The sequence below is a fragment of the Rhinatrema bivittatum genome, chromosome 2 (genome assembly GCF_901001135.1).
Source record: "Rhinatrema bivittatum chromosome 2, aRhiBiv1.1, whole genome shotgun sequence".
Lineage (NCBI taxonomy): Eukaryota > Metazoa > Chordata > Amphibia > Gymnophiona > Rhinatrematidae > Rhinatrema > Rhinatrema bivittatum.
The window spans coordinates 47,050,146-47,077,610 of NC_042616.1; the positions used below are offsets into that span (position 1 = coordinate 47,050,146).

The window sequence follows — 27,465 nt, forward strand, 5'->3', positions numbered from 1 at the left end:
GGTCCTTGGATCAGAGGGTAGCGAATTGGATATTGCGACTCTGAGGGAATCCAGATGTGGATCTGTTCTTGTCCCCTTCCAACAGGAAGAGTCCTTGGTTCTACTCCATGTACAGGTCAGACACCAAAACAGCCTCGGATACCCTAGCACAGCATTGGGGCAAGGGTCTTCAGTATGTGTATCCTCCGATTCCTTTAGTGGTGAAGACTCTCTTGAAGCTTCACAAAGACAGGGGGACTATGAGTCTCATAGTCACTCATGAGCTGAGGCAGGTCTTGCTTCCACTCCTATGGGAGTTGTCCATTTGGAAACTGATCAGTCTGGGGACATCCCCAGATCTCATCATGCAAGATCAAGGCCAGTTACGGCATCCCAACTTCCAGGCCCTGACGCTCACAGCCTGGATGCTGAGAGGTTAATTCTGCAACCATTTGATCTATCAGATGGATATATCTTGGGTCCTGGTGGCTTCCAGAGAGCCTTCCACTAGAAAGTCCTACAGACTGAAGTTGAGGAGGTTTTCTGTGTGGTGTGAGCAGAAGGCCTTAGATGTATTCTCCTGCCCCACGCCTTCTATAGCTATCGGAGGCTGGATTTAAAACCAACTCTGTTGGGGCATACCACCAGGGTGTAGATGGTATGCCCATCTCTGTACAGCTTATAGTTGTATGATTCATGCAGGGCCTTCTTCAGTTGAAGCCTCCCCTAATACCTCCAGCTGTGTCTTGAGACCTCAACGTGGTGTTAGCTCAACAGATCAAAGCTCCTTTTGAGCCATTGCACACCTGTGACCTGAAGTGCCTGAACTGGAAGGTCATATTTTTGGTGGCAATCACCTCAGTGCAAGTGGTCACCGAGCTCCAGGCCTTAGTGACTTATTCACCTTACACTAAGTTTTATCAAGACAGGGTGGTCCTGCGTATGCACACTAAATTCCTGCTTAAGGTAGTAACGGACTTCCATATTAATCAGTCCATCGGCCTGCCAATTGTTATGCCCAGGCAGGACTGCTTCTTGAGAGATATACCAAGGCTCATTCTGTCAGAACCATGGCAGCGTTGGTGGCCCACTTGTAAGCAGTTCCTGTGGAGAAGATCTGCAAACTGCAAGGCTGCGATGTGGAGTTCTCTCAGCACATTTGCATTCCATTACTGTCTGGAAAGGGATGGCCGACACCACAGTAGGTATGGCCAGTCTGTCCTTCGGAACCTGTTTGAGGTGTAGAACCTGACTCTCCCAAATTAGGGCCCTTTATTTGGATTCAGGCTGTCTCCTCCTCTATTACCAACAGCACTATTGTGGTTGTGCCACTTGGCACCTGATTGGGTGTCTGCTGGTCCCCTTTTTTGTTGGGAAGCCACCTATAGCTAGGGATTCATTCATATGTGAGGTCTACCATCCTGCTTTTCCATGGAGAAAACAGAGTTGCTTACCTGTAACAGGTGTTCTCTGAGAACAGCAGGATGTTAGTCCTTACAAAACCTGCCCACCACCCCATGGAGTTTGGTTTCTCCCTTTTGTTATGTTAAATATTAATTCTATGATACAAGACTGGAGAGGGACTCTGTGTGGACACGTGGTATAGGGCATGCTGTGCATGCTCAGTGTGCCAGTCAAAGTTCTAGAAACTTTGACATAAGTTTTCCTCATCAGGGCTCCATCTGATAATGTCATCCATGTATGAGGACTAACATCCTGCTGTCCTCGGAGAACACCTGTTACAGGTAAGCAATTCTGCTATATGTATATGTACATATATGTAATGTTCTCTTGACCACTTACCTCACAGGCATTCCTGGGTCCGGAACTGACCTGGCAGGAACCCCTCAAGGCCAGACTTCGTCAGTCCTCGTGTTCTAGCTGCCTGCTGCCTCCACCTGGGGAAGAAGGTAGAATTTCTCTCAGAGGAACAAATGGGACTGTGAACAAGGCTGGAAGTATATACAAATATATACAGTTTTATTAGACTATATGATTATATACATTTTTACATGACTATGTACATCACTAACAGGATACTAAACAGCACACTTATCTACTCATGGTTATTAGTCTCAGACTATGCAACTATATACATTTTTACAAGATACAAGAACATTTAATATTTGACTAATAGAGGTTCTTGGTCCCCACAGAATACCATCATATAGGAGGGAAATCTTGTGTTTCCACTTAAATCAGGTATTATTATTATCCTTCCTCTTTTATTCCAAGTCTCACCTATCTGAAAAAATGCAATTGGGCTGGTAGACATTGTTGGTTGGGGGATGGGGGCCATTTTGTCTAAACTACTGCCATCTCTGTGCCACTGACAGATCCATTCCCTCCTTGAGGGACTTGACTCCAGTTCCTGGTCTACTACAGGGGCCACATCCTTCTGGGGAATCTGACTCCACTTTCTGGTTTGCTGCTGGGGTCTGCACCCTCCTGGGGGCCCCAACTTCACCTCCAGATCTGCCACTAGAGTCCCTGTCTTTCTTAGTAACCTGAGGTCATCTCCCAATCTACTGATGGGACCCTGTCCTCCTGGGGGATCCAATGTCACCTCCTACCCTGCCACTGGGATCTTCCTCAGTGGAAGGGTTTTCCTTTGCTTGAGTTTACAGTTCCACTGGACTCATGACTTGCTTATTGCTCAGTGATTTAGGCTCTTAGTAATCTCAGTTTTCAGTCATTCCAGCTGAGGTAAGCTCATGGCCAGTCATTCACTATTGCCCAGACAGAAGGCTGAGACCCAGGCAGGACTAAGGAAAAACAAATATGTACAAGCCCTTCCATCCTTTCTGGCCCCTTATTTTCTGCTCTGAGCACTAAGTACCCAAGGGTTCTGACTCCCCTTGTAAGTCAAGGTGAGAATCTGCTGCCCATGACTGTTTTTTTCAGTACATTTCTCTCACAAATCCCTCTCTCAGTCAGAATTCTGCAAATTTAAGACATTTCAGTCAAAGTTCTATAACAGGATTTTGCCATCCTTTGTTTTAAAGTGATGTTTCACTGTATGTTATTAGCAATAATCAAGGGGGCTGTGATGTGGAAATCCTGTACCTGAATCTCTGACTCATCTATTCAATGGTCAGTTAAGCACCTTCACAGTAAGAGGTCTGGTAACCTTTTTAATCTTTCTCTGGCTTTCCTGAGCTGGTAGCTCATGTAGCGCATTGCCTTTTCTTCTGCTGCAATTCACTTAAATGAAAGGAAAACATATATTAGGTAGATAAATGCCATACTGGGTCAGACCAAGGATCCATCAAGCCCAGCATCCTGTTTCCAACAGTGGCCAATCCAGGCCATAAGAACCTGGCAAGTACCCAAAAACTAAGTCTATTCCATGTAACCATTGCTAATGGCAGTGGCTATTCTCTAAGTGAACTTAATACAGGTAATGGACTTCTCCTCCAAGAACTTATCCAATCCTTTTTTAAATACAGCTATACTAACTGCACTAACCACATTCTCTGGCAACAAATTCCAGAGTTTAATTGTGCGTTGAGTAAAAAAGAACTTTCTCCGATTAGTTTTAAATGTGCCCCATGCTAACTTCATGGAGTGCCCCCTAGTCTTTCTACTATCCGAATGAGTAAATAACTGATTCACATCTACCCGTTCTAGACCTCTCATGATTTTAAACACCTCTATCATATCCCCCCTCAGTCGTCTCTTCTCCAAGCTGAAAAGTCCTAACCTCTTTAGTCTTTCCTCATAGGGGAGTTGTTCCATTCCCCTTATCATTTTGGTAACCCTTCTCTGTTCCTTCTCCATCGCAATTATATCTTTTTTGAGATGCGGCAACCAGAATTGTACACAGTATTCAAGGTGCGGTCTCACCATGGAGCGATACAGAGGCATTATGACATTTTCCGTTTTATTCACCATTCCCTTTCTAATAATTCCCAACATTCTGTTTGCTTTTTTGACTGCTGCAGCACACTGTACCGACGATTTCAATGTGTTATCCACTATGACACCTAGATCTCTTTCTTGGGTTGTAGCACCTAATATGGAACCCAACATAGCATGGGTTATTTTTCCCTATATGCATCACCTTGCACTTATCCACATTAAATTTCATCTGCCATTTGGATGCCCAATTTTCCAGTCTCACAAGGTCTTCCTGCAATTTATCACAATCTGCTTGTGATTTAACTACTCTGAACAATTTTGTGTCATCTGCAAATTTGATTATCTCACTCGTCGTATTTCTTTCCAGATCATTTATAAATATATTGAAAAGTAAGGGTCCCAATACAGATCCCTGAGGCACTCCACTGTCCACTCCCTTCCACTGAGAAAATTGCCCATTTAATCCTACTCTCTGTTTCCTGTCTTTTAGCCAGTTTGCAATCCACGAAAGGACATCGCCACCTATCCCATGACTTTTTACTTTTCCTAGAAGTTTCTCATGAGGAACTTTGTCAAACGCCTTCTGAAAATCTAAGTATACTATATCTACCGGTTCACCTTTATCCACATGTTTATTAACTCCTTCAAAAAAGTGAAGCAGATTTGTGAGGCAAGACTTGCCCTGGGTAAAGCCATGCTGACTTTGTTCCATTAAACCATGTCTTTCTATATGTTCTGTGATTTTGATGTTTAGAACACTTTCCACTATTTTTCCTGGCACTGAAATCAGGCTAACCGGTCTGTAGTTTCCCGGATCGCCCCTGGAGCCCTTTTTAAATATTGGGGTTACATTTGCTATCCTCCAGTCTTCAGGTACAATGGATGATTTTAATGATAAGTTACACATTTTTACTAATAGGTCTGAAATTTCATTTTTTAGTTCCTTCAGAACTCTGGGATGTATACCATCCGGTCCAGGTGATTTACTACTCCAGTTTGTCAATCAGGCCTACCACATCTTCTAGGTTCACCGTGATTTGATTCAGTCCATCTGAATCATTACCCATGAAAACCTTCTCCATTACGGGTACCTCCCCAACATCCTCTTCAGTAAACACTGAAGCAAAGAAATCATTTAATCTTTCCGCGATGGCCTTATCTTCTCTAAGTGCCCCTTTAACCCCTCGATCATCTAACGGTCCAACCGACTCCCTCACAGGCTTTCTGCTTCGGATATATTTAAAACGTTTTTACTGTGAGTTTTTGCCTCTACAGCCAACTTCTTTTCAAATTCTCTCTCAGCCTGTCTTATCAATGTCTTACATTTAACTTGCCAAAGTTTATGCTTTATCCTATTTTCTTCTGTTGGATCCTTCTTCCAATTTTTGAATGAAGATCTTTTGGCTAAAATAGCTTCTTTCACCTCCCCTTTTAACCATGCCGGTAATCGTTTTGCCTTCTTTCCACCTTTCTTAATGTGTGGAATACATCTGGACTGTGCTTCTAGAATGGTATTTTTAACAATGACCACGCCTCTTGGACATTTTTTTACTTTTATAGCTGCTCCTTTCAGTTTTTTTCTAACAATTTTTCTCATTTTATCAAAGTTTCCCTTTTGAAAGTTTAGCACGAGAGCCTTGGATTTGCATACTGTTCCTTTTCCAGTCATTAAATCAAATTTGATCATATTATGATCACTATTGCCAAGCGGCCCCACCACCGTTGCCTCTCTCACCAAGTCCTGTGCTCCACTGAGAATTAGATCTAAAATTGCTCCCTCTCTCGTCGGTTCCTGAACCAATTGCTCCATAAAGCTATCATTTAATCCATCCAGGAACGTTATCTCTCTAGCGTGACCCGATGATACATTTACCCAGTCTATATTGGGGTAATTGAAGTCTCCCATTATTACTGCACTACCAATTTGGTTAGCTTCCCTAATTTCTCTTAGCATTTCACTGTCCATCTCACCATCTTGACCAGGTGGACGGTAGTATACCCCTATCACTGTAGTCTTCCCTGACACACAAGGGATTTCTACCCATAAAGATTCAATTTTGTATTTAGTCTCATGCAGGATGTTTATCCTGTTGGACTCTATGCCATCCCGGACATAAAGCGCCACACCTCCTCCCGTGTGCTCCTCTCTGTCATTGTGATATAATTTGTACCCCAGTATAGCACTGTCCCATTGGTTATCCTCTTTCCACCATGTCTCTGAGATGCCAATTAAGTCTATGTCATCATTTACTGCTATACATTCTAATTCTCCCATCTTACTTCTTAGACTTCTGGCATTAGCATACAAACATTTCAAAGTTTGTTTTTTGTTTGTATTTTCATTCTGCTTTTTAATTGATAGGGATAAGTTAGAATTTTTTAGCTCAGGTGAGTTTTTAGTTACAGGCACTTGGACTACTTTTCTAATTATTGGAACCTCACTGTCGGGATGCCCTAATTCTAATGCATCATTAGTATCCTTTAAAGATACCTCTCTCCGAACCATGCGCTGCTGAGCGACTGTCGGCTTTCCCCTTAGAGCAGCTTTTAAACTAGAACAATCTCCTTTTTAAAGGTTAGCGCCAGCAGTCTGGTTCCACCCTGGTTAAGGTGGAGCCCATCCCTTCGGAAGAGACTGCCCCTTCCCCAAAAGGTTCCCCAGTTCCTAACAAAACTGAATCCCTCTTCCTTGCACCATCGTCTCATCCACGCATTGAGACTCCGGAGCTCTGCCTGCCTCTGGTGACCTGCGCAGTGGAACAGGGAGCATTTCAGAGAATGCTACCCTGGAGGTTCTGGATTTAATCTTTCTACCTAAGAGCCTAAATTTGGCTTCCAGAACCTACCTCTCACATTTTCCTATGTCGTTGGTGCCCACATGTACCACGACAGCCGGCTCCTCCCCAGCACTGTCTAAAATCCTATCTAGGTGATGCGTGAGGTCCGCCACCTTCGCACCAGGTAGGCATGTTACCAGGCGATCCTCACGCCCACCAGCCACCCAGCTATCTGCATTCCTAATAATCGACTCAGCAACTATGACGGCCGACCTAACCCTTCCCTCCTGGGCAGTAGGCGTTGGGGAGATATCCTCAGTGCGAAAGGACAATGCATCACCTAGAGAGCAGGTACTTGCTACAGGCGCCTTTCCTGCTGCACCAGGTTGATGTTCTCCAATCATGAGACCTTCTTCCTCCAAGGCAGCACCAGGGCTGCCAGTCTGAAGTAGTATCTGCCATGCAGGTTATTCCCAGGCTTAACAGTTTCCCAGACCGTAAATGTCAGGATGCTCATTGGTTGCCCCTTGCCATTGAAGCAGAGAGCATTGATGGAGTTGCATCAACAGTATCAAAGCTTATTGGTTAAGGGTAGTAACCACCGCATAGGCAAGTTACCCCCGTGCACTCTTTTTTTTTTCATTTCCATCCTTTAGCCTTTAGGGATCTATAGTCTTTATCCCATGCCCTTTTGAATTCTTTCACTGTTTTAGTTTTCAATACCTTCTCCAGAAGGGCATTCCAGGCATCCACCTCTCTCTCTCTCTCTCTCTCTCCATGAATAAATATTTTCTGATGTTGGTGTGAGACATCCTCCCTGAAACATCAGATTTCCAAGATCATGTTAGAAACCAGGATGCCCTGGACTAAATGCCTACCCCTGGCATTGCTATGGGTAAGGACCCACCCCAGAAAGGATCCCCTCTATGAGATAATGTTTGGACTGCCCTATCTGGGGGGGGGGGGGGGGGGGGAGGGGCTGGAGAAATACCAGTATTCGAAACAGAGGACCTATTTCTAAAGAATTATATACTGGCACTGTTTTGGTCTTTATCTCATTTAAGGAAGAAGGGGCTGTTAGCTCAAACCCCTCCACTAGACTTTGTGGTACACCGGTTCCAGCCTGGAGACTGGGTGTTGATAAAGGTGTGGAAGGAGTCTAAGTTACAGCCAAAGTGGGAATGACCGTTCCAAGTCCTTCTGACCACAGAAACAGCAGTGCGGACATCTGAGAAAGGGTGAACTCATCATTCCTGAGTCATGAGACCTGTGGAGCAGCCAGCAGTTCCTTCCCAATGGAACGTGACAAACACAGGCAATCTGCTTAAGATAAACATCACTAGAAAAGACGAAAAACTTTGCATGACAGTTATCCTTTGTACGTCTTTTTGAGCTGGGACCCAGGACCTGATGATAATTCTACTTGGGACCTGGTGTCGAGGTTTAACGTACTGTGTGAACCATTGCTAGACATATGGGACTACAGTACCAGGGACATTTGTTGTGTGGCGGGGGATTTATGTGGACTGAAGAAAGTAAGAATTGACAAAGGGGAAGTATCGCTATTTTGACCCAACACTGGGGAATTGTTAACATTCTGGTATATCACTTATGAGAGTCTAGGAGGCAGGAGGTACCCATGGTATTTCTTAAGGAAAAGGGAGGAGACAACCCTCAAATTGTTTGAATTTGGTCTGCGTAGGTGAAGCACTGGTTGGACTTTTCCTTGGGAAATCTGGTTCAGTCCTCAGATCCCATGTGGACAGAGGAATTAGAGATAGGGATATTGGTACTATTGATCATCATACAGCTGATCGCCATTGGGTGGATGTACAGAGAAAGGTTGAGTGGGGAAAAGAAGGAACATGCAGCGGTATATCAAGGGGAGGTCAGTTATGTCTGCCTCGATCCAAGAGAGTATGAGACCGAAACAGAGAATGGGAGGGATGGGACATCCCCTTAAACTCATTATGATAGGGATGATGATAATAGCCGGATGGTCAGGGGTGGAATCTGGTGTCAGAAGTTGTTATGCAAGAGTCCCTGGCCAAGGTGGCTCCCAGTATTGGACAGATGAGTATGGGGGCCCCATAAAATTTACGATATGTTTGAATGCAACAGATCAGCCCCAAACTGCTGTTTTTGATGTGGGCCAATTGGTAGACTGTGGGAATGTTGAGTATCAGCAGTCATACGCAGGGAGCGACAAATACATGTTCTAGACAGAAGCAAAGGGATGGGTAGCATTCGCTGGACCCAGAAACAAGGAATTGAGACAGTTAATCTCCATAATTAAAGGTTCAATCAATCCACAATGTTCTGACAAGAAATGTAATCAGATTTATCTGACAGTTAGACAAAAAGAGGGGAACTGCACACCAAAAAGTTTGGAATGGGAATATCACTTACTGGGAGGGACCCATTAGCTTGCTGCTTCCAGATATTGGTTAGAGAACCCCTAGACCTTAATACAAGTTCCACAGTAATGCCAGGGATTCAATCATTTGGGCCTCCGCTAAATGACCCCAAAGTAGTAAAGGTAGTCAATATAAAAGACCTAAGGCAGACCATGGAAGTAGAAACAGGATATGGAGAGATAAATGCCTTGGTAGAATGGATAAAATATATGGTACAGACCCTGAACAAGAGTAACTGTTATGCCTGTGCTTCAGGGCAACTAATAGCACAAGTAGTACCGTTTCCCTCTGGATGCGGGAACTATGCTCAAGGTATCGAATGCATACTAGCCCTGTACCAAGATGAAATGGCCTGGAACAACGAAACGTGCAGATCTCTGGTGCTCTTGTTTCCAGCTCTAAAGCCAAAGGGTGTACGAGTGCCTCCAGCCTTCTCCCCAAGTACTGGGAATCACATGGCCTGTCTCTCATGGCGGGAAGTGGGGTTGACCCGGTCAGTGGGAGAACTGGAAACTTGTACCGATATACGGAATGTAAACGGAGAAAGGGTATTCGGAAACTATTTGAATCTGAAAGTTGCTAGAGCGGACCTGTATTGGTACTGCGGAGAAAGAGTGATAAGACCTACATTGCCCACTAACTGGACCGGTACTTTTGCTATTATACAATTGAAAATTCCATTGACTCTGGCATTTCAGAGGGAAAAAGCAATGGGTAAGAAGCAAAGGAGGGATGTCCTGGGCACCTCCTTCGATGAGAGAGTGTACCTAGATGCTACTGGAGTGCCCCGGGGGATCCCCGATGAGTTTAAAGCACTGAATCAAATAGCAGCAGGGTTTGAATCTTCCCTCTTTTGGTGGGCCATGATAAACAAGTCTGGATTAATTATATATATTATAATCAGCAAAGATTTATCAATTATACCTGGGATGCAGTGAAGGGCATTGCAGAACAATTGGATGCCACTAGCAGGATGGCCTGGGAGAATAGAATGGTCCTAGATATGGTATTAGCTGAGAAGGGTGGGGTATGTGTAATGCTAGGAGGAAAATGTTGTACTTTTATACCCAATAATATGGCTCCTGACGGGGCTATTACCAAGTCCCTACTGGGACTTATCACCTTGGCAGAAGAGCTGGCAGAGAACTCTGGTGTAGATAGTGCACTCACAGGATGGTTAAAATCCTGCTTTGGGAAATGGAAAAATCTAGCTGTATCTATTTTTACTTCATTAATAGTAGCAGCAGAGGTATTAGTGGCATTAAGATGCTGTATTATCCCATGTGTGCGAGGACTGGTACAAAGATTAATCGAGACAGCAATAGCTAAGAAAATGCCATTAGGCCCTCCCCCATACTCAGATAACATGGTGTTGCTAAATGAGGAAAAAGAGGTGGAAGAACAAAGAGCATATGAAATGTTGGAAACCTTAGAGGCAACATGCAGAAATCGGTAATGAAAAAGCAACAAGTTGATAAAACTAAAAGGGGGAAATTTGTGAGTAATATAAAATTTTGCTTTTTCAGTACCAAGCATGAAGAAAGAAAAACAAGGGGCTTTGTATAAACAGAGGAGTCAGAGAGATAAGGCTTGGCAGGAGCCTCCTCCTTCTTGGGCAGCTTGTATCCAGCTTCAGCAGGGGCTTTGTATAAACAGAAGGAGTCAGAGAGATAAGACTTGGCACGAGCTGAGCAGCACCTGGACAGAAAAGCTATAGAACAGAGGAATGACCTAAAGAGGGAATTTGGAAAAACACACAAGGCGATTTTGGGGGGGGGAGAAAAAGGGGGTAGGCCAGGGAGGGGGCTTGCATAGGCTGAAAATGTATAAATTGTAATGCACAATCCTGTGTGGGTGTGCCTACTTCTGTAAGACACCTGTGCTTGCAAGTTCATGAAAGAAACTTTTATACTGTTTCACTAAACTTGTGTTTACTCTCCTTCCTTCCAAGAAGGATGTGTTTGTTTGTTTCTTTAGAAACCCCCCACCCCCACACACACCTTGCTCCACATGTGGTGGGGCACCCCCAGATATTCCCAGCCATAGTTTATATTCAAACAGCCCCATGATTCCTCCCAGCTGAACTCAGAGAACAGACCTAAATCGCACAGCAGTATTAACAATTTCAAACTTTACTTATCAGTTGAGCTGATTGACTTATTATGACAAATAATAAGAAATGCACAGAACAGTAGTTTCCAAAAAAATTAGGTAACATATAAAATCTAACTTACAAAAAAAACCCCAACAAAATAGAAAAGTGTGTGTGGAAGAAAAATTAATGTGACATAAAGGCTACATGCTCCCGAGCAAGTAACAGTTCAGTTCAATATCAACTTAAATCCTGTACCAAGAGGAACAACTAGGCCAGTCCATTTCCTGGTAACCAAGATTTCTCATTGGCTCTTCATCTGTAGTTTCCCTCGCTTTTTTACAAGGTTCTTGCCCACTACGTTGATAGTGCAACCAGGCCCTCTCCTGAAGCTTCGGCTGGTAATAGGTATTAAAGGAATTGTGGAAGTTGGTTGTGGTCTCTGATGCTCTACTTGGGGTGAGAAATAGCAAATTAAGAGCCCAATTTACTAAGGCTTTTCTCCCAAATCTATGTCTTTGTGAAAAAATGCTTTTTAAATGAGGCCCTAAGGATTTTCCCTTCCCATGAATGATAGTTGCAAAAGATGCAGTTTGTTTCAAATCACCATGCCCTATCTGCAAACTGCCTGTGTCTCTGTTCCACTGCAATGTCTGCAGTCCAGGCCCAGGCTCCTTCCCTTTTCTCTTGTTCTGTCCTCAGGCAGATAAGAAATCTCTCTTCTTTTCAGCTTTCCTTCTGTCTCTCTGGAACACGGCACAATCTTCTGTCTCTGTAGGCTCAGCATAGCTATCCATCTTTAGTTGCTTAAACCACCACTGGGGCTGCCCCAACACAGAGCTTTCACCTAAAGTGCAGACATTCCTGACTCCTTTCTAAAATCCTCATGGTCTCTGGAGTGTCAGGCAGAACTCCTGACTGTACCTTGCCTTGAGGATGGATCTTTCCTCTGCATTGCATCAGCAGCCTTGCCTCAGATTAACACTCTAGTGTCTGAATTTTAATGTTGTGAGTAAAAGACATTATTAAAAGCAGCATAGGCAACTGGAACATGTACATGCCTTTTCCCAGTAATCGGGTGGGTTGGAAAAGACAGCAAACTTGGTTTATACTAGAGTACCAAACGTAATAATGGTTATACAGGTGGCTAGGGGACAAGAATATAAGACTGCCATGCTGGGTCAGACCAAAGGTCCATCAAGCCCAGTATCATGTTTCCAACAGTGGTCAATCCAGGTCACAAGTACCTGACAGAATCCCAATGAAGGAGAATGAGGAGGAAGACCCAACTAGCTACATCAATAAATGCAGATTTATTTTTGAAGAGTTCAGGTGTATGTTGCTGTTGTCTCCTTCTCATTGTTGCTCTTTCCCACTCTTTCATCTCTCCCCGCCCTGTACTCCATATCTCCTCTAACTCCTTTTGCTGCAGCACTACATCTACTCCATCTGTGAGCCCCAGTACATCCCAACACCATCAAACCCATCCCATTGATGCCAGGGAGGGAAATCTGCCATCCCTAAATCTAGAAGATACTGACATCTGACCAGTCACCCTCAACAAGCACCCTGTAGTTTTGGGGCCAGGACTAGCTGTGGACCCTTTGGTGCCCTATGTGGGCAATCTAAAGATATTAGTAGGTAACCCTCCCACACACACACACACACATTTGCAGCTCTGGCTAAGGACACCAGGGTTAGAGGGGAGGGGAAGGCAGGACAGAGACAGGAGCATGATAAGATTCTCAGTACTGAGCTATGCAGTTCTTTAGAAAGTTTGTGTACCTTTCATAAAACATGGCTAGCCAGACTGCTGTTCTGGGGCAAGCCTCAGGGAGGGTAATTTTATAACGGTGCAGGCCGGTCTGGAGTTTGTGTGTAACTTGTATTGCAGTTGTATACAGCAAGTAATATCTCAGTTATGTAGCAAGGAACCTGATGGATGGATATGTGTGACAACACCATATTTCCCATTTTCCTGTATTTTTTTAGTAAGGTTAAATAAAGAAAATATAGATTGATTCTTTTGCTTAATAGTGGAAGATATTGGGAAGGGATTAGTGACCTCTGTCAACAATTATTTTTTTGTCAATGTCTCAATAGAAGTTCATATTTGACATTCATCAAGGATAGACAGTCATGGTGGCTATTGGTAATCAAAGCAGAATGTTTCAACATAACCAAATGTAATCACTCTGGCAATCCCAGGTATCCCATCCTCACGTGGAGAAATAGGAAGTTGTAGTTTTCTGATAGGCAACACCAACCGGCGAAAACTGGCATTATGATCTGAAAAACGGAGCTACAAACTGAGAGGACCAGTATTCATTCTCCTCCGTTGTGTCCTTCCCATATGTCTGCGAGGAATCTGGGATCAGTCTGCATAATAAGTCCCATTGTAGTGGAAGGGAGTCTTGGAAACGCACTCCCCAACAACTTCAGGTGTCCAGCGTTCAATGTCCACGTTAGAGATAGTCTTGTCCTTAGGACGGACAATAACTACACTCTTGGATGGCAAAGAAGGGTCCTCATCATAGTAGTTGAAAGGGCGAAGGAAGAAACCAACAGCATTGCCTGGGGTGGCTGTGTTGGGGATGTCCTCAGCATGGGGGATGTGCAGGAACCCCACCGTTACCCAGGCAACAAGATCCTGGGAAGACAGAAGAATAGAAATGGGTTACCTTAATTTATTTACATTTATCTATTTATTAGTCGCTTGGTGCCAGGCTCTGGGTGACATACAAATAATACATACATAATCCATAAATAAAGGCATCACTGAAAACAAAAAAAAACATACAGTAACTACTAAAACCAGAAAACATAATAAAAACCTGAAACTCAAATAAAATATTTAGACAAGATAAAACAGAAAATCTCAGCAGTAAAAACATCATTAAAACTGTCAGTTGAGAGAAGCTCTTCAGCCTAATCCTCAAGAAGAACAAGGAGTGGGTGGCCCAATGGTTAAAGCAATACTGAGAACCAGGAGAAGCAAATTCTGCTTCTCCCACTGGCATATGCATTGACTTTGGGCAAGTCACTGTATCTCCTGCTGTCAAGTGTACCTACTGAGACTGTAAGAGGGCAACTTTCAAACTGTGTGCAGATGTGTAAAGTCTGCAGTACTTCTTACCCACAGACTTTACATCAATTTTCGAATGGGAAAAGTTCCCTTTGAAAATTGAATTGCAAAAACAGACCTTCATCTATTTATATGGGTACTTTTTTTCCTGCAAAATTATGAGCATATGTATTTACATACACATGTAAGCAGAACTAGCTCTAGGCTAACCAGCAAAAACTGAAATTGGCGTCCCTCTCTTTCCCCCTTTAGTGGTGGCAACTCTAGCACAGCATTCCATCCTTCGGTAGTGGCAGCAGCTACATTACAGTGATCACCCCCTCTCTCCCCTACCCAGGAATCCCGTCTTCTCCTGCCCCCTATCCAGCACCATTGTCCCCCTGAACTCCTCTCTTTCTCCCTGTGCCTACATCATATGGGGGAGGGGGTGCCCCATCATAAATGGCACACTGTGCAGCCACACGGGTTGCATGTCCCAAAAGCCAGCTCTGTGTAAGTGCTTACCCCCCGCCCCTCACCCAGGCTCCACCCCCTAGGAATGCTTCCACTCTCTGGGGCGGATTTTAAAAGGCGCGCGAATAGCCTACTTTTGTTTGCGCTCCAGGCGCAAACAAAAGTACGCTGGATTTTAGTAGATACGCGCGGAGCCGCGCGTATTTGCTAAAAACCTGGATCGGCGCGCACAAGGCTATGGATTTTGTATAGCTGGCGCGCGCCGAGCCGCGCAGCCTACCCCCGTTCCCTCCAAGGCTGCTCCGAAATCGGAGCGGCCTCGGAGGGAATCCTCTAACGCCCTCCCCTCACCTTCCCCTCCCTTCCTCTACCTAACCCACCCGCCCGGCCCTGTCTACATCCCCCCCCTTACCTTTGTTGGGGGATTTACGCCTCCCGGAGGGAGGCGTAAATCCCCGCGCGCCAGCGGGCCTCCTGCGCACCGGGCCGCGACCTGGGGGCGGGTACGGAGGGCGCGGCCACGCCCCCGGACCGCCCTTCGCCATAGCCACGCCCCCGTACCCGCCCCCAAAACGCTGCCGACACGCCCCGAAAACGCCGCGACGACCGGGACCGCCCCCGACACTCCCCCCTCGGAGAACCCCGGGACTTACGCGAGTCCCGGGGCTCTGCGCGCGCCGGTAGGCCTATGTAAAATAGGCTTCCCGGCGCGCAGGGCCCTGCTCGCCTAAATCCGCCCGGTTTTGGGTGGATTTAGGCGAGCAGGGCTCTTAAAATCCGCCCCTCTGTGTACAACATTGCATGTACTGGCACTAAGCACGGACTTTTATATATAGGGTAGGCAAGTTTCAAAGACACCATTTCTGCACGTGAAACTATTTTATTTTCAGAAATGACTCTGAAATGTGCTCTTCTTGCTCTATGGTGCACAGCTTGAACTTGTCTGCAATTTGCTATACAGCACCCTGGTTACAGGCACTATAAATGCCTAAAAAAAATTAACATTTATTACAACTGAGGATAATGATACATCCCAAGCCAATAAACATATGGGGCAACTTTTGAATACATATTAAAATGTCAAAGTTCCCGGGAGGGAAATGTCTTGTAAAATGCAACAGCCAGAGGAACTATTTTACAAAGGGACGTATAGGAAAAATGGAGAATGGGGGTGATGAGGGGATGTTTATTTATTTTGGGTATTTTTAGTTTGTTAATCCTAATACCTTATTTTTAGAAAATTACAAAATAAAACCTAGAATACAATGAAGCATACATGCAAACAAAATGTATGGCATTTTCTTATGTTCTTCTTAAACAAACACCAAGAAGTATAGTAATCCCTAATCCTAGCCCAACCTAATCTTACAATTTGTAACCTATCATTAAAATCATCCATTGCACCTGATGACTGGAGGGTGGCCAATGTAACCCCAATATTTAAAAAAGGCTCCGGGGCGATCTTGGTAACTATAGACCAGGGAGCCTGACTTCAGTGCCGGGAAAAATAGTGAAAAATATTCTCAAGATCAAAATCGTAGAGCATATAGAAAGACATGGTTTAATGGAACACAGTCAACATGAATTTACCCAAGGGAAGTCTTGCCTAACAAATCTGCTTCATTTTTTTGAAGGGGTTAATAAACATGTGGATAAAGGTGAACCGGTAGATGTAGTGTATTTGGATTTTCAGAAGGCGTTTGACAAAGTCTCTCATGAGAGGCTTCTACGAAAACTAAAAAGTCATGGGATAGGAGGCGATGTCCTTTCGTGGATTACAAACTGGTTAAAAGACAGGAAACAGAGAGTAGGATTAAATGGTCAATTTTCTCAGTGGAAAAGGGTAAACAGTGGAGTGCCTCAGGAATCTGTACTTGGACCGGTGCTTTTCAATATATTTATAAATGATCTGGAAAGGAATACGACGAGTGAGGTGATCAGATTTGCGGATGATACAAAATTATTCAGAGTAGTTAAATCACAAGCAGACTGTGAAACATTACAGGAGGACCTTGCAAGACTGGAAGATTGGGCATCCAAATGGCAGATGAAATTTAATGTGGACAAGTGCAAGGTGTTGCATATAAGGAAAAATAACCCTTACTGTAGTTACATGATGTTAGGTTCCATATTAGGAGATACCACCCAGGAAAAAGATCTAGGCATCATAGTGGATAATACTTTAAAATCGTCGGCTCAGTGTGCTGCAGCAGTGAAAAAAGTGAACAGAATGTTGGGAATTATTAGGAAGGGAATGGTTAATAAAACGGAAAATGTCATAATGCTTCTATCGCTCCATGGTGAGATTGCACCTTGAATTTTGTGTACAATTCTGGTCTCCGCATCTAAAAAAAGATATAGTTGCAATGGAGAATGTACAGAGAAGGGTAACCAAAATAATAAAGGGGATGGAACAGTTCCCCTATGAGGAAAGGCTGAAGAGGTTAGGTCTGTTCAACTTGGAGAAGAGACGGCTGAGGGGGGATATGATAGAGGTCTTGAACGAGTATATGTGAATCGGTTATTTACACTTTCGGATAATAGAAGGATTAGGGGGCATTCCATGAAGTTAGCAAGTAGCACATTTAAGACTAATCGGTGAAAATTATTTTTCACTCAATGCACAATAAAACTCTGGAATTTGTTGCCAGAGGATGTGGTTAGTGCAATTAGTGTAGCTGGGTTCAAAAAAGGTTTGGATAAGTTCTTGGAGGAGAAGTCCATTAACTGCTATTAATCAAGTTTACTTAGGGAATAGCCACTACTATTAATTGCATCAGTAGCATGGGATCTTCTTAGTGTTTGGGTAATTGCCAGGTTCTTGTGGCCTGGATTAGTCTCTGTTGGAAACGGGATACTGGGCTTGATGGACCCTTGGTCTGACCCAGTATGGCATATCTTATGTTCTTATCACTGGACTCACCTCATTCACAATGTTTTCATTGTTGCGAAGAAAGTTCTCAAAAGATACGAGGGGCTCCCAGGGGTCATTCTGTGCATACAGACTGGTGCTAGTCACTTCACTGTCCTTGTAACGTGTAACAGCTAAGGGATATCTGTTCAAGGAAAAATGCATGAGAACAGATCAACAAAATGGTCAAACTGAAGTCAATAAGGCCTAGAGTTAGTGAGGTCTCCAGACCTGTGTTCACTGCTGGCCCTTAAAAGGATTCATTGCAGGCTGTAATACTCCCCTCCACTTACTACCTTGGAGAGTTAAAATGTTTCTAAGCAGTGCTAATCAAATCAACTCCTGTGCATCCATGACACCTACCCTTACCTTGCCCAGGAAATTCCCTTTTCCTCTTTCCAGTCCTTGGGAAGTACTCGGTCACCGTGGGAGTTGTATTGGATCCGGTAACTCCGATGGTGGGACCACATATTTTGTTTGTTTGGGTTGTAGAACATCAAATATTTGGGAAGTGGCTTTCCGAAGGTGAAGGCAGCATCTCGCTCCTTGAAGTGCAGGTTGCGTTGAAGTCTCGGTTGGATAAGAGTATGACCTGGGCTCCAGGGATTAGTAATGTTTTCAAATTTCATGTTGATTGTTTCAAAGCTGTTCTGGGTACCTGCATATAGACAACAGATGGGTTACATCTTATCCCAACTTATTTTTCTGGCTCAGACTGAATCAAAGCTTGCAAATGGTTTCTGGGAATCTCACAGATTTATTTATTTATTTATTTTTTTTTTTAGCATTAAAGGTCATATTTGAGCTTTTAAATCAAGAACATTGTCAAAGATAGCAAAACCTCATGAGACTTCATAAACTTTGATGATGTTTCTGGTCAATGTGTGACCTTTTTGCTACTTCTCAGAAGTGGGTCAGAGTTGGGTCAAAAATTAGAGGAGTGGAAAATTACATTTTCACCTGATCTGGACTTGGTCCAGTGAGCTACATAGACTGTAGGGTTAAAAACTGGCTTGTTTTCAACAGAAATGTAATTGACAACAAACAGGAGACAGACGCTTCTCCATTTTTTTTTAACACAGATAGAACCAGCTAGGGGATGACAGACATATCTGAGGTTCGGATATAGCAGCCTATCTGAGTTCATCACAGTCAAACAGCGTCCCGCCACAGCATTGCTGTATTAAAAGAAATGAACATGGACAGATGACGTATGGTTTGACCAGAATGTAGTAAGTGAAAAAGAAATCATACCTGCTATGTCCAGGTCAACTTTGTAATGGATCAAGTGAGTGTGCATGTTCCCCAGGACATAATCGTACACCTTGCTGCCATATTGGAGGCCTTCAGGGGTGAGAAAGGTGGAATGGATATACCCAGTGGCATGGACTTTCGCCTCCAACACCCCATTCTGGTAGAAGATAAAATCCCAGATGTAGTCATAGTTGTAGACTGTGGAAGTGGTTCTGATGACCAGCGCATGGTTCTCCAGGCCTCCATAGAAGTTATAGCCTCCCTTGTAGTTATTGCTGAAGTGCCTGCGCAGTGGCACAGTACTGGGCTGCTCAAATATGCACACGGCGTTCTTGTAGCGCACAGGTTTGTCCGTGTCATAGAAGTGGTAGATATCCAGGTAGGTGGCCACCTCAGGGCAGTCGATGCCTTTTGCCAACTCATAGTTCTCAGTGCCCATCCCCCAACTTGAATCAATAAATTTGGTTTGCATGGCTACAGGAGTGGCCCCACCATAGAAAGCTATGGCCTCCTGGATGCTGACTTCATAGGCGATCCTTTCATTGTTGAACTGGATATCAAACAGCTGTAAACCGGCGGAAGAACGGACACGGAAAGCAAAGCTCCATCCGGTGTATTCCACGTAGTTTCCTTGGACTTTATAACGCTTCCCCCCAGGCTCAGTCACCTTAGTTCCATGAACTTCAGTCTTGGTCTTAAATTTGCCTCGTGGGATATAGGTGGAATACAGGTCTTCTTTTGTATATTCAGGCAGCTTGAGTTTCTTGATTTCATTTCTGTTGTATTTCTCCACCAGTTCCTCCACACTGTCAAAATACTGGCCATTGTACCAAACTTTTTCCACAGCCCAGTCGTTCAGGTTGGTGGAGCGGTGGTTGAGAAGGATCTCAAGCCCAGTGGGATGCAGGAAATGCCCTTCTACAAAGCGCTGCAGCATGATCCACGATCTGCGCTCCCCTGACTCCAGTCCACGTGGGGCGATGTCAGTAAATGTCAAGCAGCGGTCTGTGCAATTGTGGTACGAAAACCCAGTCGTTTCTTTCAAGATGTGATGAATCTTCTCGGTGATCTCCAGTAGCTTTAGATGAATGTTTTCATATTCCAGGGATGTCATAGGCCGTGATTCAAATTTGATCGTTTGGTTGCCCTTGAAGTTAAGAGGACGGTAATAGTAAGGATAGGGTAATGGGCCGACAACGTACTCTCTGACGTACGGATTGGATTCTCCTCCAAAGAAGAGGACAGCTCGGGCCTCACGCTGTGGTTTGGAGCCTTTGTTGTTCAAGAAACTTAGTACATGGCGTTTCTTGGGTACATGAAGCTCAATCATGAATATGGTGTTTTGTCCAAGGGACTGAGACTGACTGGAGACGAGTTTGAGGTTCTCTTGCTCCAGCAGGAAGTTTCGGACAGAAAGCATCTCTTTAGGGCTTAGATCAGCAAAAACAGAAGCCTTGTGGTGTCCCCTGGATAAGAAAGAGCAGTTGGAGTTTGCTGCAGCCAGGCAGCAGATGGTGGTGATGTAAACCAAAGTCTGGGACAACATCTTTCAGAGCGAGCAAGTCTGTCCAAGCCTGAGAAAAGATCCCAAGAAAGCAGATCAAACAAGGAGAAGAAAACAAAATGAAGAAGAACTTAAAAACTTTTCCTGTGTGCTATGTGTGTCTCACTCTCTGCTTTGCCTCCTTTTCCCTTGTCTTTTTGACACACTGCTTGTCTGCCAGTGCTAAGTCTCTTCACAGAAACACATCAAAACACAACATCTCACCAACCTTTGAAAACCATCGGAGCCAATTTTTCACCAGCCAAAAACAAAACAAAAAAAATCAAAGCACGGCAGGTCATGGAGCAACTGAACAGCCGGTATTTAAAAGTAAAGAGTTGAGTAGGTGGTACGGACACGGGAGGAACGAGTGGCCTAAGGAAGTGCTAGGGACGCAATGAAAGTCCCATCAGCATCTCTTGCTCTCTTAATTCCCCAGCCTCAGCGCATCCCTACCAGTCACCCCACCCAGCCTGTGGTCCATCCACCCCACATGCTCTCCCCTCCAGCCCATCCTGGACCATCCACATCACCCACACTCCCCTCCTCCCAATCAGCCCTCAATAGTTTCTCTTCCCTCCCCAGCACTCACTCTCATCCCCCCCCCCCAGCTCATGCAATCTCTCTCTCTCAAACCTCTTTCTCTCACTTCCTTCTATTTCCTCACCCCTTCTTTACTCCACATGCATACGCATAGTCTGAATTACATTTTGGGGCAGGGGACTTATTACTCTCTAGACTGCTCCACTCTCCCATTTCCTCCTGGCCTGGCTTGCTCTGCTCCCCTCAAGGTTCTTCTCCTCATCAGGTTCCCCTTCATCCCTTTCTGGCCAGGTCCCCTTCTCCATAGGCTCAGCTCACTCACCTCTTCCCTGCTCCCCACCCCTCACCCCTCCTCAGCAGGCTCAGCTGACCACTCAATTTGTGATTCACTCTCTCTCCCCCCCCCCCCCCCCCAGATTATGGTTCTCCTCTCTGTTCCACCCTCCAAGAGCCAGGCACATTTCCGTTCCCTCGGACAATTCCTGCCTCCCCATCCCCCTTCTCCTAGTATCCACAAATTCCAGACCAGTGGAAGTCCCATGGCTGCAGAGTCCAGGCGAGCTGCTTCACCACCTGCATGGCTGCTAGCCTAACAGCTCAGCAGTCAGCAGCTCCCCATTCTTGGGGGGTTACAGTTCCACCTGGTGCTTCCTGTCCTCAGCCTGGAAACCCCCAGAAATTACATGTTGAGTGGTGGCAGAGTGGGAAGTGCTCCAGCATCCCCAGCTATGGAAGCATGAACTCATAATCAGTCGCCTGTATGTCGGACCGCCTGATACAGCTATAAACGACCAGAGTGTTGAGTGAGTGGCTGGCCTGGGGAGCAGCAGAGCCGCATCAGCGGTGGGGATGGGAGAGTGAGGCTTCAGGTGCTGAGCCATGAAGGAAGCCAAAGAAAAAAACATATAGTTTGGGAAGCAATGCACCTCTTGCCCCCTCCAAACTCCACCCTGCTCTCCTATCATGACTCTGGGTGTGCTTTCACATGCTGTCAGTGCAGTAGATGCTTCTAGATGCTTCTTGTTGTGTGTGTGTGTGTTCACATAAAGCTCGCCTCCCCCGCTGGCCTCTCTATGCTGTTTTATCTGTGCAAGCTCGCTCTGTCATCGTTCTCGTTTGTGTGTGTGTGTGTGTGTGTGTGTGTGTGTGTGTGTGTTCACATAAAGCTCGCCTCCCCCGCTGGCCTCTCTATGCTGTTTTATCTGTGCAAGCTCGCTCTGTCATCGTTCTCGTTTGTGTGTGTGTGTGTGTGTGTGTGTGTGTTCACATAAAGCTCGCCTCCCCCGCTGGCCTCTCTATGCTGTTTTATCTGTGCAAGCTCGCTCTGTCATCGTTCTCGTTTGTGTGTGTGTGTGTGTGTGTGTGTGTTCACATAAAGCTCGCCTCCCCCGCTGGCCTCTCTATGCTGTTTTATCTGTGCAAGCTCGCTCTGTCATCGTTCTCGTTTGTGTGTGTGTGTGTGTGTGTGTGTTCACATAAAGCTCGCCTCCCCCGCTGGCCTCTCTATGCTGTTTTATCTGTGCAAGCTCGCTCTGTCATCGTTCTCGATTCCGTGTCTGGAGTGCTTTGCTGTTCCACGCACTTGCATAAAGGGAAAACGCGCATTCTGCGAATGTGCAGAGCGAGTGTCGCCTCCGTGCCGTCCAAGGTACTCCGCCTGCGTCGGGGGGGGGGGGGGGAGAAAAGAAGCGGGGAAGGACAGGCGAGAGATTCTGGGTCGGGGGACGGTATTGCGGCAAGGGAGGAAGGTGTCAGGATGTGTCCTGTGAACGGGCCTCCGATAAATCAGGAACAGGGAAGGGATTTTTCAAAAGGTGTTCCCACAGATAAAGCAGTGCTCTACCCATAGAGCAAGGAGTGCGCGGAGGAGGTTTAAGCTGTTCAACGTCAGCCAGCAAAGAACGTATTCTCAACTTATATGACAGACAAATTTATTCAAACGGTCTTTGCAAAATAGTACAAATCCCCCAATACGAATATTTTTTGCCAGAGGGGCTACATGGGAAGGGACCCAGAGCACAAAATCTGTGTAACAAACAAAAATCACAAGTAAAATGAACAGCGGCAACATACAGCAAACAATCAGGTACAGACGTGCATAGCAAACATTTGTGCTGAAAAGGTGGGTCTAGTAGCACATTTTTATAGAGTCAAACGATTACAGGCCATAAACCATAACCCATCTTTGTCAACATTGGTCATTAAAAATTAAAAATCTGACCTGGGTATCAATACAGAAACTTCAACTGAGAACCAACCAAAGGCAGGGGTGCAGTGCTTATGCCACAGACCTTCTATAGAGTGAGGTAAATAAATATAGGCAATGAGCCAGAACTCAGGTAAAAATCGGTGGAGAAATTAAAATGAAAGGTTAAAGAATTCTGACCCCAACCTCATCGGGTTTCGATACAAGGCCTTCCATGGAGACCAAGGGAGGTGCGAAGCGTATTACGCCGCAGAGTGAAAGGAAGCAATCCCAGGCTATGAATCCCAACTCATGTAGTGCAGCAGTGAAAAAACTGCTGAGCTGATAGGAGGCGGGCCTTCCCTTCAGACCGAGGGTAGAGATGAAGCACTTATGCTTGCTTGACGACTTCTTCACGCCTCCTTGTGTCTCCTTAGATTTGACTCTGACCTCCTCAGTATACAGCAGTTACGGCGCCTTCTCCTAAATCACCTTCATGGCAGGTTAACCTCTGTGACGTCTTCCTTCCTTTTTGTATGTTACACCTTTGGTTTACTTCGGCTAATTTTGTTTTCCTTTCTGGACACTCTGCGGCCTAAGTGCTTCATCCCTACCTTCGGTCTGCAGACAAGGCCCGCCTCCTATCAGCTCAGCAGTTTTTTCACTGCCGCATTACACGAGCTGGGGATTCATGACCTGGAATTGTTTCCTTTCACTCTGTGGCTGGGGAAAACGGAGGCTCAGTCTGCTTTCTGTGGTTCCTCCTACTTAGTAGCACGACGATACTAAATGGAGGAATCACAGAAAGCGGGATTTTTTTCTTTTTTTTCCAGTCAGCCCTTGAGCGAGGCACACCCTTTACGTCAGCCATGGGCTGGCATAAAATTTGCCACGTCGCAACAGGTGCATTGGCCGCACAGGAAATTTTTTGAATTGCGGGGATTAAGTAATAGCCTCATCTGTGTGGAATTCACATGGGATGAGCGCTATTAGCTAGGCGCTCGATTGGACTTGCATTTTGGATGCGCTAATCCCCCTATTGCATGGGGGGGTTATGGACACAGGTCCAAAATGCGTGTCCAATCGCATGTTAAGCCGTGTGCTGGCTACGACACGGGGTATTGCATCGGCCTGTTTACAGACAGTCTGTGGCGTAAGCGCCGCGCCTCTCCCTTTGGTCCTTTCTCAACTGAAGTTTCTGTTCTGATACCCAGATCAGGTCGGATTTTGAATTTGTAATGATGTGGTTGACAAATATGGGTTATGGCTTATTAGTGCCTGTAATCATTTCACTCTCTATAAAATACTGTTACTAGTCCCAACTTTCGAACACAAATGTTTGCTGTACACTTTTGTACCTAATTATTTGCTGTATGTTGCCGCTGTTCGTTTTACTTATGGGTTGGTTTGTTTTTTTTGTTTGTTCCACAGATTTTGTAATTCTGGGTCCTTCCCCAAGCAGCCCCTCGGGCAATTTGTACTTTTTGCAGAGACCATTTGAACAAATGTGTCTGTCGTAAATTGAGCGTACTGTCTTCACTTGCTTAACCTCCTCCACGCACCCCTTGCTTGCACATTGATTTTGGTGTGTGGCTCTTTACTCCACACTTTGTCTCACTGTAAGATTGCCCACCCGATTCGTGGGTAAACTTGTGCATGTGTCCTGTCTGCTTGTAAGGGCACCCATATTCGGGAGAAGCATTCCAGAAGGCGGAGCCTGGGTGGAGGTTGGGGGAAAAAAAAAAAAAAAAGCACACACCAAATATCAGGCGTCATTGTGTTGGGAGAATTTTCAAAGCCACCTTAAGCGCACACATCTGCATATGACGACAGCTGGAAAATGTATACGGGCTGTTACCAATCTACCCCCCATGAAGTCTAAAAAAAGGGGGGAGGGGGGAGGAAAAGACCAAATAATTGTAAAAATAAGACAAAGCTTTTGTTTTAAACGTCTTAGGGACGGGGATCAGATGTGCTTGCATCCTCAGAACCACTTCAACCAATCCACATTCTCCTGGGGTTCGCATGAGAGTTTATTATTCAAATGCCCTTTGTGCTTTTCCCCTTCCTTAGATTCAACATGGCAGGCTGTGGGAGAAGTGTCCGGTTTGCTCCAGATCACCACTGAGAGCTGGTGAGTCATTTGGCACCCCCCTAGTCCTGTCTATGCCATCAGGATGCCTGGGATGCACTTCCGGAAGAGGTGGTGAGGATGAAAAACAGTAAACGAATTCAAAAGGGCATAGAATAAACACTGTGGACCCCGAAAGGCTAGGTTGGACATGAAGAAAATGGTGCCTGGGGGTAACCTGCATGGAGCAGCAGTTACTGCCCTTAACAGAAGGCATGGAGATTACTGCCCTTAACCAAATCAGCCTTGATGCTTTTGATGCAATTGCAACATCGCTCTCTGCTTTGAGGGTGGAGGGATAAAGGGGAATAGGATTCAGGTGACAGTCAATGCTGGGCCCCGACTATTACGGTCCAGGGCACTGATACGCAGACATTAAGGATAAAGCACAGGACTGCTTCTATATAGCCAAGTCCAAAAGCAAAAGCACATTCAAGCAGCAGTGAATCATCAAGGTGGTCACTCACTCAGTAAAAATGTTGCTAGCAGTAATTTTGTTATGAGTTTTATTTATTTTTTGGCAACTTCAAAGCAGATTGCATTAAGGTATTTCTCTATCCCCATAGGGCTCACAATCTTAAGGTTGTACCTGAGCCAACATAGAGTAAAGTGACTTGCCCAAGGTCAGCAGTGAGACTTAAACTCTGTTTTCCCTGGGTCGCAGCCTGCTCACTGTAACCACTAGGCTACTCTGCCTCTTGACAGTTGCTTGGTTTTGATTATAAATATTACTGCCCTCAACATAAGGCTTGGGATTAACCGGCACGGAGTGGCAGTAACTACCATAAGAAACTGGCTGGGCAGACTGGATGGATCATTTGGCCTTCTTCTGCTGTTATTACTGTGTCACTATATTAGGACCTGGAGAACTTAAAAGACCAGAATGAGCTGCAAAAAGCAATCCCTGCCTCACCTCTTGCAGTGACCTGGTGGTAAAGTCCGCAATGCAGCTTCCCTGCAATGCTTTGCTAACACATTGCAAAAGGAGCAACCCTTGTTCCTAAGGGATGAAGTGACAATCTGCTTTGAGTGTTATCCGCTCCCCGCTCCAGAGTCTGCTTTGTGCAAGACCGATCCAGTGACAGGAGGGAGGGAGAGGAGTTGGATCACCATTGAATTAGAGTTGATCTGGAACCCCCCCTCCTCCCAAGTTGGACCCATTGCAAGGAGGATTCTTGGACCTGGATTATGCTTACAGGGTTGAATAATGACTCTGAACAACTCAGAAGACTCCGGGAGCCTTGAAGATGTTTCTGCGGTGGAAGCTCAAAATGTGATCCCTCTCCCTTATAAAAACTACCTCTCACCCCCATCGTATTCCATTAATTCTACCAATTCTTGTAAAACCTGGGGGAATCAAATCACCTGTAACCCAGGCAATCAGTCAGGGCACAGCCGAGCTGCCTGCCCGTGATGAAACACAGAACTTGGCGGCAGAGACAATGCCTTCCTACCTGCTGGTGATGGGCAGGATGATGATCGCAGAGCGCTAGGTAATCTCTATTCCTATCCAGAAGCCTCCGCAGGATGCTGAAGTGTGAGATATTCTTGGAACGGACAAGCTGACACCTACAAGAAAAGATATTTTACTATGTTTGCCCTTTACTGGAGATGCAAAACTGAATGATCTGGTTTTCAAGCCTCTACTCCATTTTGTTCCTTATCTAGCCTCGTTCTTTTCTCCCACCCACCCACCCTTTTTTTTAACTTTTTCTGTCTGTCTTTTCTTCCTTTCTCCCAGCCTGAAAATTAAAAACCTGTTATGGATTTCTATGTATTAACGTCTATGGTAAATATCATGTTGTGGCAAATCAAAGGAGAGTGGAGAACAAGCACACCCTAAACCTGAAATAGCAAAGCAAGAGTTTGTACCTAACTGCCTATATCTTAGGATCAGTCCAGATACGTTTAAGCTTCAAAACAAGAGTCTTTTAATGCTTAAAAAATTCCATGATGGAAAAAGTATCATGCATAAAGTGATCCCCCAGCACGGATCGGGTTTTGCCATAAGGTTGTGTTGGGAGGCACACATCACTCTACCAAATAAACAAAAATTGTTATTATAGGATGAACATAAGAACATGAGGAATTTCCATGCTGGGTCAGACCAAGGGTCCATCAAGCCCAGCATCCTGTTTCCAACAGAGGCCAAACCAGGCCACAAGAACCTGGCAATTACCCAAACACTAAGAAGATCCCATGCTACTGATGCAATTAATAGCAGTGGCTATTCC

General features: G+C 45.2%; 1 protein-coding gene across 1 annotated transcript in view; it reads right to left on the reverse strand.

The window, feature by feature from the left end:
• Positions 1–11,147: 11,147 nt before the first annotated feature.
• Positions 11,148–27,465, reverse strand: part of LOC115083904 (amiloride-sensitive amine oxidase [copper-containing]-like) — a 41,473-nt gene continuing 25,155 nt past the window's right edge. Inside the window, exons 2-6 of the mRNA XM_029587980.1 lie at positions 26,686–26,800; positions 18,830–20,403; positions 17,945–18,233; positions 17,588–17,720; positions 11,148–13,776 (exon numbers count right to left, since the gene is read on the reverse strand). Coding sequence (XP_029443840.1) covers positions 13,501–13,776; positions 17,588–17,720; positions 17,945–18,233; positions 18,830–20,375 — 2,244 coding nt within the window. The 5' untranslated portion in view covers positions 20,376–20,403; positions 26,686–26,800 and the 3' untranslated portion in view covers positions 11,148–13,500. The remainder of the gene's footprint in view (positions 13,777–17,587; positions 17,721–17,944; positions 18,234–18,829; positions 20,404–26,685; positions 26,801–27,465) is intronic.